This window comes from Akebia trifoliata, chromosome 9, assembly GCF_017979445.1.
Source record: "Akebia trifoliata isolate Shusen 1 chromosome 9, ASM1797944v1, whole genome shotgun sequence".
In the NCBI taxonomy this organism is placed as follows: Eukaryota; Viridiplantae; Streptophyta; class Magnoliopsida; order Ranunculales; family Lardizabalaceae; genus Akebia; species Akebia trifoliata.
The window spans coordinates 24377006-24392509 of NC_141383.1; the positions used below are offsets into that span (position 1 = coordinate 24377006).

At 38.4% G+C, this 15504-nt stretch overlaps 1 protein-coding gene across 1 annotated transcript; it reads left to right on the plus strand.

The window, feature by feature from the left end:
* The first annotated feature begins 1691 nt into the window (after positions 1–1691).
* LOC147394904 (spindle assembly checkpoint component) lies at positions 1692–8921 on the plus strand. Its single transcript, XM_086454054.1, has 8 exons — positions 1692–1800; positions 1885–2054; positions 2157–2219; positions 2352–2371; positions 2462–2506; positions 5016–5083; positions 5845–5963; positions 7599–8921. The coding sequence occupies exons 1-8, from the start codon at positions 1728–1730 to the stop codon at positions 7752–7754; spliced, it is 714 nt and encodes a 237-aa protein (XP_086310180.1). The 5' UTR covers positions 1692–1727; the 3' UTR covers positions 7755–8921.
* Positions 8922–15504: the final 6583 nt, after the last annotated feature.

Below are 15504 nucleotides of genomic sequence, written 5' to 3' on the forward strand. Positions count from 1 at the left end.
ACTAACCGGGTTGACTTTTGGTGTATTCGATCAATGGTGGACCAACCATGCATGGTGTCAATGGGCCCAAAAGTGTGTTTTCCGTCAACATGATTATGGTAGAACTATTTCTCATCCATAAACTGCTAATTATGTTTAGAGTCGTGCTGAGGTAACACAAAAGGGGACACAGGGTGACACAATGACTTGGTGGCACGCACATAACCGTGGATGCTTTTCCGCAAGATATGAGTAAAATGCATCTATAGTTATGCATGCGCTACCACGTCATTTGTATCACCCTTGTGCCTCCATTTGTGTCATTCTAGCATTAATCTTATGTTTTATGTAACCTAGAACGGTAATATACTCATGCTCCTCCACTTTTGAGATAGTCACGTGTTTTCAAACTTATGACACACCACTTGACCAAAGTTTTCTATGAAAAAAATAATAGGAAAATACTGAAGTAACATTAAATGTACATCGATTCTCACATTGCTAATGTGGATGCATGTATGAAACCATATATGCTTTTCCCTTGTACCACCGAGGTACGAGTGAAAACCATTTATAGTTATGCATGCACCTCCACATTAGCAATGTGAGTATCGATGTACATTTCAATGTTACTATAACATGACTCAAAATAATATATACACCTTATCTTCAACCCTCTGTTATAGGGTTCGGGTAAACCTGTTTTTCAATGAGATCAGTAACTTGGCTTTGGTTGGAATTGAACTCAAACCTATGATATAATCATCTAAAGACTTTACCAACTAAACTAGTTGAAGAGTGATTTTTTTAAACAAAATCTGTTGAGTGGAAATTCTCTCTCTAGCACACTAGTCCTCTCCCAAAAATATTAATTCTAAGATTTCAAATCTTAAAAATTGTTGTTAGGTTCAAATTAATTACCATATGGGCAAATCTAACACCACAATTTTCTAAATTTCGTGAAAAAGCCCAGTTTTCAAAAAAAAAAAAAAAATTGAGCTGGATCTAAGGTTTTGAAAATGGACGACTACTAAACACCCAATTTAAAATTAAAATTCAATACTAAAAAATAAATTTTTTTTTTCTAAATTGATTGAATTTTTCTTTGTACAACCTTGTGACATCAAATCCTATTTTTGAATACCGCAACATGATGCGATCAAGAAATTCCCTTTTTTCATTGTGGATAGGAGGGATAAATTTTCTTTCATTTTTATTTGTCTTCCACATGTCAAACGATTGTGCTGCTATGAGTAAAAAATCACTCACTAGCCGAAACCTACTATCTTCAATCTCATGTGTAGAATTTTTTTAACGATCTTCAACCTCAAAAGTCTTAATCTCCTTCAACCTTCAAACCTAAAAAATATGGTAGTATTTTTTTATTATAGAAAAATTGAGGGTTTACCACAAAGATGGATTGGAAATGAGGTTAATAATTTACTAGATTTTTGGGAGAAAAGTGTAGAATTTTTTGTTGGAGATTAAAATACGAGGGTATTTAGGTCATTTTATTATTTTCTCATAAAGACCTAGGTCAAAATGAATGTCACCAGTTTGAAAACACATGTGGGTATCTCAAATATTGATCAAAACCTAGGGGGTATATCTTAAAAGCTTTGGAGAGTGAAGACGAGGCCACGCTTCCGCATCTTCGCACGTTCTCAAACGGTATAAAACGTGGTGAACTTACTGTTATTTCATAGTCGTTCGAAATAGCGGGGAAAAGGAAGCTCGAAGGTCCATTAATGGCGGGAACTGATCCTCAGAAGCAACTACTAACCCTAATTCGCGATTTCGCCACAGAAAAATCTCAAGGAGGTAATGTGATTTTCATTCTTCTTTCTCTAACTATTTTCTCCAACAAAATCATCACCGCATCGATGAATGCTTCGTGTGATCCAGAACGCAGAGTTGCTGGTCTTAAAAAACGAATTCAGGAGCTTCAATCAGAACTAGACATCGCAAATGTAGAGCTTGAAGACGCCAAATACTCCAAAGAGAGTGCTGAACAGGAGCTCAAAGGACACGAAGTCGAATTAGCTTTGAATGAAGCTTCGATTCAAGCACTAGAGGTTTGATCTCTTCTCAAATTCATTTGACGATTAATCAGAATTCAGAACTATATTCTTCCATTTTCACCGATTTCTGCTTAGTTTTTTTTTTATTACTTTCAGACTAGGATCTCTCTGATTCAAGCTGAGGTATCGAACTTTGGATCTGATGTAGAAGCTCTGAAGGTACATAGTGAAATCTCTCCACATCGGAGATATTTCTTCCTTTCGATCCTTTTTTTTTTAAATATCTTTTTTCATTAAACTCCCCCTATTGAAATGTCGTTTTGTGGATGATTGTGCTTGGATCGTGTAAAGAATGAGGAGGGAGTTTATCGGTACGAATTTTTGTAGATTTTTTTTATCATTTTAAACTTTCTGTCATTTTTCTTGAGACCCTAAAATACTACAACATAATGTTGATGCAGAGATGAGTTTATTAGCCAAATGTTCGACTTCAACAAAAGGATAAGGTCAGCATTTCATTTGTTGTGATGATTATCTATTTATTTTTTTGCTTGTATGTAAGAATTACTTACATGAACAAAGAAGTTAGACTGTGTTTTGATCATATTCAAGTATGTTCTGGATTTCTGAAACTATTTAATCTCGAAATCTATATTATTTGTTTTGAGGCCAATTGAAGTTTACGGATTACAAACTCTCACATAAGAAGTAATTGTTTTAGTTCAATTTATTTGTATCGAGCTATCATCTGTGGATCATTCTTGTTGTCATGTAAATAGGGAAATATTGAGGCTTCTGATCAGACATGGATGAGTTTGCATCCTTTCATGATTAATCACAGTATGAATTGAGATTATTTTAGCGTGAAGAGTTATAAAGAGGGCTGATATTTAGCCACATTTTTTGAAGAACAATACTAGAGTGACTGCGCAGGACATTGAGTTCGACACTGAAGTGACCTGGAGGTGTGTTCAGAACCATTGATGCTTTTCACTCATATCTCGAGGAAATCATCTATGGTACACATCAGCGCAGTGTTCAACACAAGTCATTTTACCATTTTTTTCTTTTGAAGACTTGTCATGATCATAAAAAAATATACCTGGCTATAGAACTTCGAAACTTCTGTTTCAGCAAATTGGATGTTTGGGTTGTAATTGGCTGCTTGTGAATGGGAATTTGTAATCTTTATAAGTCATAATTGATGTGATTTTTGGAGGAAATGAGCAGATGATAGATGATGACGTTATTGTTAGATCATACTGTTGGCTGACAGAAGAAGTCAGGGGCGGAGCCAGGATTTTTTTTGTAGTGGGGACAAACTATAGTTAATGGTACAGCTGAAGAGCTTGAAGATTAATGGCTTTGGGGAGAAATTTTGAGGTTTTTGGTTAGAAGTTGAAGAAAAGGATATTTAGGTCATTTCCAATTAGTCTATGAGAGATTGCCCAGCCAAGAGTCAATGTCATCTTCAGAAATTGAAGAGGGGGGGGGGGGGGGGGGGTTGGCGGAATTAGAGGGAGGTGAGGAAGGGTATCTTGAAGTTTTGTGGGGGAAATTGCTCCCACTGTTTCTGTACTACCTCCACCCCTGGAAGAAGTTGTAGAAGGATTCCTCTGCTGCCTATACAGTACTGTAATTTTCCAATGGTCTGGAACTGACTTAGCATTTTTAATGTGAATATGACACAAATTGTGTTGAGATATAGGCCTGGCTTGGTATGCTGCAAATTATTTGCAAATGCAAATAATATTCTGAAATCAATTTTACTGGTGCTTGGTTACACAATGCAAATGATTTGCATTGCAAAAAAATTTCATGGATCACCTAAATTCTTAATAAATTTCAGCAAATGATTTGTGGCAGAAAAAGTACTGCCGCAAATCATTTGCAAAATCACAATGAAATTTTTTTATTGCAAAGATCAACCAATCACAAAAAAGATTTGCTAGAGATTTCCCAGTAGTTACCCAGCAATAGTAAATCATTCATTGAAAACCATTTGCATAGCAAAACATTTGCAGTGCATGCAAATGGTTTGTTATGTACCAAGCAGGGCCATAGTTGCTATGAGAGTTTTCCTTGTGACCCTAAGAGGAAGCTTTTATGTTGGGAAAGATTGGCTCCTCTTATTCCCTTATACTTTTTCAAGAGGATGGATGTGGGAGTGTGTTGGAAGCAAAGGCAGCAAAAAGAAGAAGATGAGGATGACAGGAACATGAGAAGTAAAGCCAAAGCCTGCAAGAATTGGAGGCGAGAGTATGATTATGATAGACTATTTATGGAACTATAATTATCCTAATAAAATGATGGGCCATACTGATCCCGAAAAAGGAAAAAAAAAAGGTTGAGCCTTGAAAGGCATCCTCCATTGACAAAGTTAATCTATTAATCTATCATTCAAGCATCTTAGTTTTTCCGTTCATTCAGAGAGTGCTTGAGATTCATAGGTTTTTTTATTATTTATCATTTGTGGTCTTCCTCCTAATGCACATAGCATAGCCTCCTAAATTTTATCCTAGTTTTGAATTAATTTATTCTTAACTATGCATTAAATGTTTGACATCTTGCAAAACATAAATTAGAATCAAAGAACCATCAAAGATGTTACACTGTCACTGATCAACAAAGATATTTGCACTGTTATGACAATTCTAACTATATTAATTTTATATAAAATATTAATTTTCTCCAACATACAGGAAATCAAAATATTGATAATTATCATATGGTTTTTGAAGAATGAAAAGTAATGACAATCAATTCATTACACGCATTGGAAAATAAGTGTGCTATTTCTTTAGTTTTTTTACATTGAAACTACTGCTCTCACAGACTTCGTTTACACACAACAATACAAAATACATAATTGGATTTTATTAGAGATTGGCTGTTTTTTTTAAATCTTCCGTAGCAATTGTATTGGCTTGCTTAGTCTAGTTTTGTTTCTGAATTTAAAGTCAATGATATGATGGGGAATGCTATGCCCTGTTAACTGCTACATTTCTCATGCAGGAAATTTCAAGAGATGGTAGCTTGTACTTTCCACGAAGGGAAATGTACTGAGCCCTTATCAGATGATAGTATGTGTACTGGCTTTTGTTTGAAATTTGTTCTGTAAGATTGTGGTTTTATCTAAGAGACATTAGTCCTACCAATTTCACGCTAGTTCTAAATGCAGAGTTTCATTAAGTGAAAAATCCAGTTTTTTATTAGTATCTTTTTATTTCAAGAAATTGCCAAAATCAATATCATGTGGAAACTCACTTTTTTCTGCTAATTTTTTTTAGCATATATATCCAAATATTTGAAATTTAAGATGACAAATTCAGTTTTATGAGTTCACATAATTTATTCGGATGAGCAGTGTTTTCATGGTTATATTATATATTGGAGCTGGATGGGTTATGAGTGTGCTGACTTGTCTTAGTAGTTGGTTGCCATTGATTCGAGTAAACTTGGTTAAATCTTATCGAATTGCATTTAAATTTTCCTCCAAATTTGCCTACTTGAGGAAATGGTAAATTAAGCTCACCATTTATTAAAAAGATAATTTTAAAGCTCTTCAATGGCACTTCTTGGTAATTTTTGTGATTAAACAGGGATAAATTAAGTCAACTAAAAAAAATTGGATGGTTTTCACAGGTTATGCGTGCTACCTAGACTTTTATTTTTATTTTTATTTTTAAATTTGATGTCAAATCAATTTTCTTTTAACTTTCTTCATGTGAAATGCATTTCCATTAAGCATAGATTGGACCTCATTACTTGTTTTGTGTTTTTTTTTTTGGATAAGTCACTTTGTAAAGCCAAAGAAAACATAGTGATTTCCTTTTCGATGCAGGTGACAAGGTTGAGGACAAGCAAGAAACACTTAAAATTCAAGTCGCTTTAAGAGATGTTGAGGAAAAGCTTGCACATAGTATTTCTCAAGCACATATAGAGGAGCAAAATATGCACAAGGTGAGAAGTGGCTCCTCTATTTCCTATTGGTTGGTCAGCATATTTGAACTCAAGGAAGTCAATTATTTTGTGCTTTGATTCTGCGGCTATCTACCAAGGATTATGTGCTACATATCCTTTAACTGTATGGATGTGGACTTATTGTGAAAATGCTTCTTGGAAAAGTATAGGTAGGCGGCAATAACATAAGATCTCAAGCTTAATCCACATAATTACTAGCTCTTATGTCTGATTTTCTGTTTCTTTTTGACAAGTAACAAACAGACTAGTTGTTTTTTCAGTCTACACAAGTCTAAACCTATGTTACCTGATTCGTGGTTTCAAATTTGGGTTTGCAGTTCACCAATCAAGAATGAACCTGGTTCGTAGGGGTAGACAGAGATGAGGGTATTTGAAGGTTGAAGTGATGAAGGGAAAAAAAAATGTTGAAGATGGTAGATTTTGGGGAGAAAAAATCTGGAATATTTAGTTGAATATGAGGGTATTTGGTCAATTTTCATCAGTCTATTACAATAGACTAAGGTCAAAGGGACATGCAATCAGTATTAAAAATGAGGCGGATGTCTGAAATATTATGGGATGTAAAAAATTAGCGTAAAATAACAAAGTTCGCATGGTTCACCACTTTTCACAAAACCAAGAGCTAACCATACTGCTAACTGGTTTGGTTCGAACCGGTTCGTGTTTCGGTTCTTCAAGAGCGAATTTGTAAACACAGGTCCAAACCATAGAGTCTTGGCAATCCCACGATTCGAGTCCTACTTCATGTATCTTTTGCTGACAAGGTTGTGGACAGAGTTACCGAGTTTATGCATTAGAGATACGATCACCTATCTAGCAATATCTCAAAGATTTGATGTGAATCTCATAAGCTGTATTTAGTTAGTATATTATGAATGATTGTAGTTAGGATAGAATGGTAGACATGTTATATCAAGCTGTTGACAGCTGCTTTATGTTTCTTAGACTGTTTCAATATTCCTTTGAGAAGCTTTGGAGTGACAATTATTTAGGTTCCCTAGTTAGTAAGACATTTATTATGCTGTTGACAGCTGCATCAAGTTTCTTTGACTTGGTAAATATTCCTCTGAGAAGCTATGGATTGAAAATTATTTAGGTTGCCCCATTTCACTATGGATTGACATTTATTTGTTTTGTCTTTTATTAGTGTCGTTCTAAACTGACTTCCATTGACACTGTGCTTAACACTGCACTGATGTGGCAGTGTGCAGAGAACCATATATATTTTTTTTCATTGAGATACAAGGAAAAAAAAAATCTATGACTACGTGCACACTGCCATGTCAGCGCAGTGTTGAACACAGTGTCAAAGGAAGTCAGTTTGCAATTAGAGGAGAACAACATCTAACAGCTAAATGTGCCAACTTAGCTAAGTTGGTAAAATTTGTGTGTCGATTCCACGACCTAGGTTCAAAACCGTCTTAACCCACTAATTAGTGACTACTAATCTGCTTGCCTAGCCCATTAAAACAAAGGAAAAGAAAAACGAATGAGTTGAAATAACATGATCCAGCATGGCTTGATTTATACATGGTTACGAAATATTTCATGATCTTAGCATTCTCAACAGAGAGATGAGGTGGCTTATGTTCCAGATATCATTATCAAATGCAGGTCCAGCAGGAGCTGGTTGACTCCGAAAGGAAGGTGGCCCTTCTCGATGCAATCGTGAAAGAAATGAAAGAATTGCAGGAGTTGACAAGATATCCTTTTGTAGAAATGTACATTTTCTCAACTGATTTGGTTTCTCAATTTATGGTTAACAAATAAGGCTGTTAAGCTGATAGTCAGACAGAAAACTGCCACGTGTCTTCTAAAAATGTAAATCACATAAAACTCTTAACCATCATCTACATCTCCCTCAGTTTTACTATCACATCTACCTAACAATTTTTACTTTCTAAAGGACGCGTGGCTATTTTCTGTTCATTTAACAACTTAGCAACGTCATTTGTTAACTGCATATCCCTACTCACTAATTTGTTAAAATGAATATAAGCTCAGCTCTTCAAGGAGCTAATGCTAGAGACCGTGTTTGATGAGAGTGCGTAGAAACCACCAGTCACTAGTAGTTGAAATTCACTGTTTACTTAAATACAAGAAGTTAGATGTTATCATACACAATACCTTGTAGAATATTCTTGGACTCAAAAACCCCATAGAACAATAGTTTGGTAGTCCTGTAGACAAACAATCAGAACAAGTGATAACTTGTAGTTTATCATGGATGATTCTTAGGCACCAATTTGATCATTTTGGTACTATATATCATTAATAAATATTTTTGTGGGTTTATGAGCACAAAATATTGTGCTCCAAAGCCTTTTAAGGCCAACAACATCAATATTTTGGTGTTAATGAGAACTACAAAATTCAACTACTAGTGATGTGGTTGTTTCAGCGTGTCTCACATGAGTGTTTTACGTGAGACCCTAACATCAAACATTTTAAGTGGCTAGTTAAAGAATAATATCTACGGGATGCAGTTTCTTCAAGATATGGTCCACAGCCAATATCTGCAGATGATATATTTCTTTGACAATCAACAAGCAGACTACTGAATTAGAAGAGGCATGTGCTTCACTTGGTGAGAAGTTGCAGAAGAAATGTGTCTGCCCTTCTTGTCATCTGGACAATGTGGGAGCCTTGGGTGGGATCCTTCAGGTAAACCAGGGGAATTAATCTTTCACTTGTATGTTTATGTTGATTCGTACATAACTCAGCTAGTTGTAGAAGACAATACAGACTAAACTAATTGTGAATGTGAACCATAGATAAGAAGGGCAAATGCAACTATCTGAATTCTTAGGACTTAAAACGGGTCGGGTCAGATATATCCAAATTTCTTTATTCGGATCCTACTAGCTAAAATCATATCCGAGCCATTTTATTTTTACCAAACCCATACATGGATCCAACCCGACCAAATTAATTGATTTGGGGGATAATTTCGAACCGTTGAAGGTTATTTCAATAAAAATCACTAAGTGTGTGACTTAAACTTAAGACCTTTTCCTTTATTGAGGGAAGCCTTAGCTACTTTGCCCAACACTTATTGATAAAATATCCTGAAAAATATAAAATATAACTTACAAAGTAATATACCATTCTGATCTTGGCGAATATAGGGATGGATCCGTATCCGACTCAGATCCAAGTCTGGTCAAGGGACATCAACCCATATCCGATCCATTTTTAATTCGGATATACTTGAAGGAGCCAAACCCGTTAAATTTGGATTCGAATCACTCGGATTTCGGATAAAATTCGACCTATTTTAAGCCTTAATCCCACTTCTGACAGCAAGACAAGTTCTGTTAAATGAACAGTTTACAAGAAGATATCATAAGTTACATATGGAGTTGTAGACGGGGGATTTTATTGTGCATTATTCTAGATAGCAAAGGACCAGTGAGTGATCATGAACTGCTGTAGGTTTCTATATGTGGTAGGGAGAATATTTTAGTGCAATGGAAGGGTAAAACAAGATATAGTAGCAAGCTTAATAGCATACGGTGAGCACTGTTCAATGGGGTTCATTGGCAGTGATCTGACATGGTTCATACTTGAATAGGAAATATGTGAGACCAAACCACAACACTTTCTGTCATTGATGCTAAGCAAGTTGGATGTGATTGTCATATATTCTAGGGGTTGTGTTGTAGCTCATTTGAGGGGTGCTTTGTTGCAACCTTGGGCTTGTGGGCATAGTAACTAAGTTCGGATTCAGCAATTATTTTTTGGGGTCTAGTTCGTTTAATTCAAAAAAGTTGTATAAAAATTTTGAGAAAATATTTGGAAGTATTCATATGATGTTTTTGGATTTCTTCTCAAAACCCATCATCTTAAATCTCCTTAAAATGATCTTGTTTTGAGATTTGAAGGGTGAAGAATATAAAACTTTGAGGGTGAAGGGTAAAATGTTGTCGTAGTTTGCTTGTGCCTAGCCATGGTGTAACGGCCAAATCATCTGTCACCTAGAGTTAGGTGTAAGCTCGCCCCGGAGCTACCCGGGAGCACCCATGTAATATCATGTAAGGCTCGTTATGAAGCCATGTCAGCCCCTGTATCAGGGCATATCTGTTAGCTTAGGGTACGTGTCAGCCCCGTGCCAGGGCACACTTGTTAGCTTAGTGACATTTTCGTAATAAGGGAGTATGACCGGCCTCTACTTTTGATGTTTCCTTCTGGAAACCTAGTAAAGACTTAGCATACACTTTGTAGGAAGGGTGTCAGTGCTGTCCCAATCCCCGGCCTACACCCACGTTGTTGAAGCCCTTGAAGCCCAGCTCCGTGGAGGTCCCGCGTGTCATAGGATCATCAATTGCTTGCAACGCATCTATTTGCTTTTATACCGCGTTACACCGTGTAATCAATATTATATCAACAAAGTTGCCTTCGGGCTTTATCTCGTGTTGCCTCGTTTACTTGTTTGCTAGCTACGTGTGTGTGGTGTACGATCATTTTACAGGCTTGCAAGTGGATTTGACCCCCTTGCGCCGCACGACCCCGCTTCGAAAGAATAGGGCCATGACAGTTGGTATCAGAGCAGCAGTTGTTTGAGCACAGCAGGTATTCCCCCTAGCTATTTCCCGAGATTCCATTTGGTTCACGCGAACGATGGTAAGAGGAACTACTAGTACCGCGGATCTACCCGCTCCAAACACACCAGCACCACGTACAAACAAGGAACGCATCGAGGTATTGGAGGAAAAGATAGGTATGCTATCCGGTATTGTTGATGGTATTGCACGAATAGATGATCGCCAGAGCATGCTGGAGGAAGGATCAGAGACATTCAGAGCTAGAGTGACAGCCCTCGAGGAAGATACCCGAGACAGTCTAGCCGTCTTACAGGAACAGGTTACAGAGCTCACTACAAAAGTAGGCCTCCTGGTCAGAGCCGTCGGTAACGAACGGCCTACTAATAGTGAAGCTTCTCCCTCGCGCTTGCGAGTACCCGAGCCACGTACCTTCAATGGTGTTCGCGATGCGAAAGAGCTCGAGAATTTCCTGTTCGACATGGAGCAGTACTTCCGTGCAGCTCGTCCGGATTCCGAAGAGGTAAAAGTAACAACTGCTTCTATGTATCTTGCAGGTGACGCCAAGCTATGGTGGCGGACAAAGTACACCGAGATGGAAAGTGGCCAATGTTCCATCGATACATGGGAGGACCTCAAGAAAGAATTGAAGCACCAGTTCTTACCAGAGAACGTGGAGTTCATTGCCCGCAGAAAGTTGAGGCAACTCCAACATACAGGTATAGTTCACGAGTACGTCAAGCAGTTTTCCGCCTTGATGCTTGATATCCGTGACATGTCAGAGAAAGACAAGCTGTTCTCATTCCAAGAAGGACTCAAGCCTTGGGTTCAGACAGAACTCCAACGGCAACGTGTGGAAGATCTCGCGTCTGCAATTGCAGCAGCCGAGCGGTTGACTGATTATACTCCCGCGGGAGGGAGCCAACAGTATGTACATCCTCAATCGAAGGGTTACTACCAGCAACCTGAGTACACAAAGAAGTCTTCGAATGACAAAAATGGAAGGCATAGAAAGAGTTCCAGTCCGAGATCATCACGGAACTCCTCTCCTTCACAGAGCAGAAGTACCTCGCCAGTCAAGCGTCGTCACAAGCATGGATGTGTTTTGTGTGGTGGGCCTCACAAGACAGTCAAGTGCCCACAGCGAGCCAAACTGACTGCACTATTAGCTTCCCAGAGTGACCCTAGTCACGAGAGTACGAGTGGGCGAGATTATGAAGATTCTCCTCACATGGGAGCCTTGCATCTTTTGAATGCAATGAAGCAAACATCTGAGACTCAGAATAGCCGGAAACGGAAGGGTCTAATGTATGTCGATATTGAAGTTGGTGGGAAGACCACCCAGGCAATGGTTGATACAGGAGCTACTCACAGCTTTATTACCCCTGCAGAGGCGAAGCGTCTCAATATCCGGCTCGATAAGGGTTCAAGCCGTATGAAAGCTGTAAACTCCCAAGCCACTCCTATCCAAGGTTCGGCCAAGTCAGTGTCCGTCAAGATAGGTACATGGAAGGGTAAGCTTGATTTACTCGCAGTTCCGCTCAATGAGTTCAGAGTTGTCATTGGGATGGATTTCATGCGACAGAACAGGGTTGTACCGATGCCATTCGCCAACACCTTGGGCATGCTAGGTGAATGTCCAAGCTTTGTTCCCGTCTCCACAGGCAAGGAAGAGGGAAATTTGATTTCAGCCATTCAGGTGAAGAAAGGGTTGAAGAAAGGTAAGCAACCGTACATTGCTTCCTTGAGAGTTGAAGCCGAAGAACAGGACCATAGTTCAACTCCCACACAAGCCACACAGGTTTTAGCAGAAGTTGATGATGAGATAGCGAATTTGCTTCCGAAGACACTACAGCCACGTAGGTCGAATGATCATCAGAATGAATTGCTACCTGTTGTCACACCTTTTATAAAGAGGCCTTACAGGATGAATCATCCAAGACTAGCTGAGTTGAGCAAGCAGCAGTATGGGTCTTCGAGACGTTGTATCGATTATCGAGCAGTGAAGAAGATCACCATCAAGAACAAGTATCCTATCCAGCAGAGTGTCGACTTGTTTGATAAGCTTGGGACAGCCAAGTGTTTTTCAGAGTTAGGTCAGAGATCAGGTTACTGTAAGATTCAAGTTGCAGAAGAAGCCCCTCAGTCACTTAGTCAGAGTGTCAGCAAGAATTGTGATGTACCTCAGAGTGTTATCAGCGTCAGAGATTCAAGAGTCACAGGGAAGTCATGGAACGGACCATTCAGACTACTTAGATTCCAGCTTGATTTTTCGAGCAGTGTACATCATCAATCAGCTTGGCCAACGGAGAGATTCAGTTCTGCGTTGGAGTATTTTAGGCATCTTGCCAATGCCGATCATCCGAATTGGGCGAATTTGTTCAATTCCACCACTCAGAAGAACTCTTCCTCCAACAAGAGTACTTTTGAACTTATATCAGGCCAACAGTGTTTAACTTCTCACACTATTGTCTCAGGCTACAGGAGACACAGTCCAAGGACGTACAGGTTTGCTAAACTCTGGTTACCGTACAGGTTACGCAGCATCTACTCTGTCATCCATGCAAGAAGTCTTAAGCCGTACCAAGCAGATCTAGGAGATCCCGCGCGCAGCATTCCAACACGTACCACTTCTCATTCAGCTTTTCAGCCAGAGCGTGTTGTCGACAAAGTTCTCGAATACGTCATTTCAGCAGCAGTTCCATCCAGCAACAGCAGCAGCAGCACGTGGAGTACTTCGTCACACAGGACATGCCAAAATTTGAAGCTACACAGGAGAGTGCAGAGAACCTACAACCTTTCAAACAGCAGATTGAAGAGTTTGCCAGGTCAATGCGACGAGGACGTCTGCAGAATAGGTGGGGGAGACTGTAACGGCCAAATCATCTGTCACCTAGAGTTAGGTGTAAGCTCGCCCCGGAGCTACCCGGGAGCACCCATGTAATATCATGTAAGGCTCGTTATGAAGCCATGTCAGCCCCCGTACCAGGGCATATCTGTTAGCTTAGGGTACGTGTCAGCCCCGTGCCAGGGCACACTTGTTAGCTTAGTGGCATTTTCGTAATAAGGGAGTATGACCGGCCTCTACTTTTGATGTTTCCTTCTGGAAACCTAGTAAAGACTTAGCATACACTTTGTAGGAAGGGTGTCAGTGCTGTCCCAATCCCCGGCCTACACCCACGTTGTTGAAGCCCTTGAAGCCCAGCTCCGTGGAGGTCCCGCGTGTCATAGGATCATCAATTGCTTGTAACACATCTATTTGCTTTTATACCGCGTTACACCGTGTAATCAATATTATATCAACAAAGTTGCCTTCGGGCTTTATCTCGTGTTGCCTCGTTTACTTGTTTGCTAGCTACGTGTGTGTGGTGTACGATCATTTTACAGGCTTGCAAGTGGATTTGACCCCCTTGCGCCGCACGACCCCGCTTCGAAAGAATAGGGCCGTGACACATGGGCATCCTCTTTAGGGGTTAAGGGGTTAGAAGAGGAAAGACAACAAATTAGAGGGCATTGTTGGAAAGGAAAGAAAAAAAGAAAGTACAATATACAAAGTTGAAAGAGTATTTTTGAAAAATTGGTAGAAGAGGAAAGACAATAAAGTTGAAGGGATATTTCTGAAAAGAAGAGAAGAGAAAAAAATGAATAAAATTGGAAGTTGCCCTCGAGATTTATGTGAGATTGAATCGGAATCCCTATTTATGATGGGATGATCATTGAGAAGACAACTATTATATTTTATTATGTAGATTTAGATGAATTTTATTAATTTTTGAAAGTTTTTGGAGAAGTTTGCAACTCTTGTGGGTTCTCTAAATGCTTATCTTCCCATAAAGACAAAGAAGCAAAAAGGGGTAGAGATTGATACAATCTCCATCTTTTCGTCCTCCTAAATTGTAGATTTTCATATTTTTATTTTAGTTGGATTCTTATTCATAGGTTCAGTTTATTTAGAATAAGTTATTCTCTCATAGATTATGAGTTTCAATAAGACTTGAATTGCTGATTTATTATCTTATAAATATCAAAGTGAGTCGTGCTGGAGTGACCTCAGCGGGAGACACCATGACTTGGTGGTGCGTGTATGTCCATAGATGCGTTTTACTCATATCTCAGAAAAAACACATCTACGGGAATGCATGCGCCACCACATCAAGATGTCCCCCCCCCTGTGTGTCCCCCACTAAGGTCACTCCAACATTAATTAATATGAAATTGTAGCTAATATCTGACATGTTTATGATGATTAATAAAGTTAAAATAGTGACCTTGTAGATAGGGAATAATATGTGGATTTTTTTCTAAATCCGAATTTAGTGGGTTTGGAACCTTAGAGTTGATCTGAATTAAAAAAATGGGTCGAATATGATTTGATGTACCTTGATCTGAGTTGGATCCGGATCTATCCATATATCCACCTAGATTCAAATGAGATATATTGCTTTGAAATTTATATTTTTAGGTTTTTCAACTGAGTCGTGCTAAAGTAACATTAAAATGTACATCGATTATGATATTTTGATGAGGTGGTGCACAAATAACCATAGATGCTTTTCATTGAGAATGTACATTTTAATGTTACTTCAGCATTATATCCTTTTTCTACTACTTTATCACAAGTTCATAACATGAATTTTTATAAAATAAAAATATTATAATTATCAAAATATAATAGTATAGCAATTAACAAATAAGTGTAATAGAAAATGTTGAACAATACAAAATTATCCTATCCAATCCAAATCAATCAATTTGGTTGGGTTGGATTCAGATTCGGATGAAGGGAAAAGCAATTCGGATATAATTTATTTAGTAAGATCTGAGTTAGATTCGGATAAAAAATTTGGATCTAAATATGGATATACTCATATCTGGCAAGGTCAACCCAAGATATCGACTTCTTTCATTTTTACTTATCCCTAAGGTATCTCCTCCCGTTAAAGCAGTTGTTGCCTCTTTGAATAAACATCAATTTTGAG

Excerpts from the sequence above, each read along its gene's own strand:
- LOC147394904 (XM_086454054.1), top strand. The coding sequence starts at position 1,728 with ATGGCGGGAACTGATCCTCAGAAGCAACTACTAACCCTAATTCGCGAT. Across the intron at positions 1,801-1,884 it reads CACAGAAAAATCTCAAGGAG|AACGCAGAGTTGCTGGTCTT; the intron begins GTAATGTGATTT and ends CGTGTGATCCAG. Across the intron at positions 5,964-7,598 it reads AGGAGCAAAATATGCACAAG|GTCCAGCAGGAGCTGGTTGA; the intron begins GTGAGAAGTGGC and ends TATCAAATGCAG.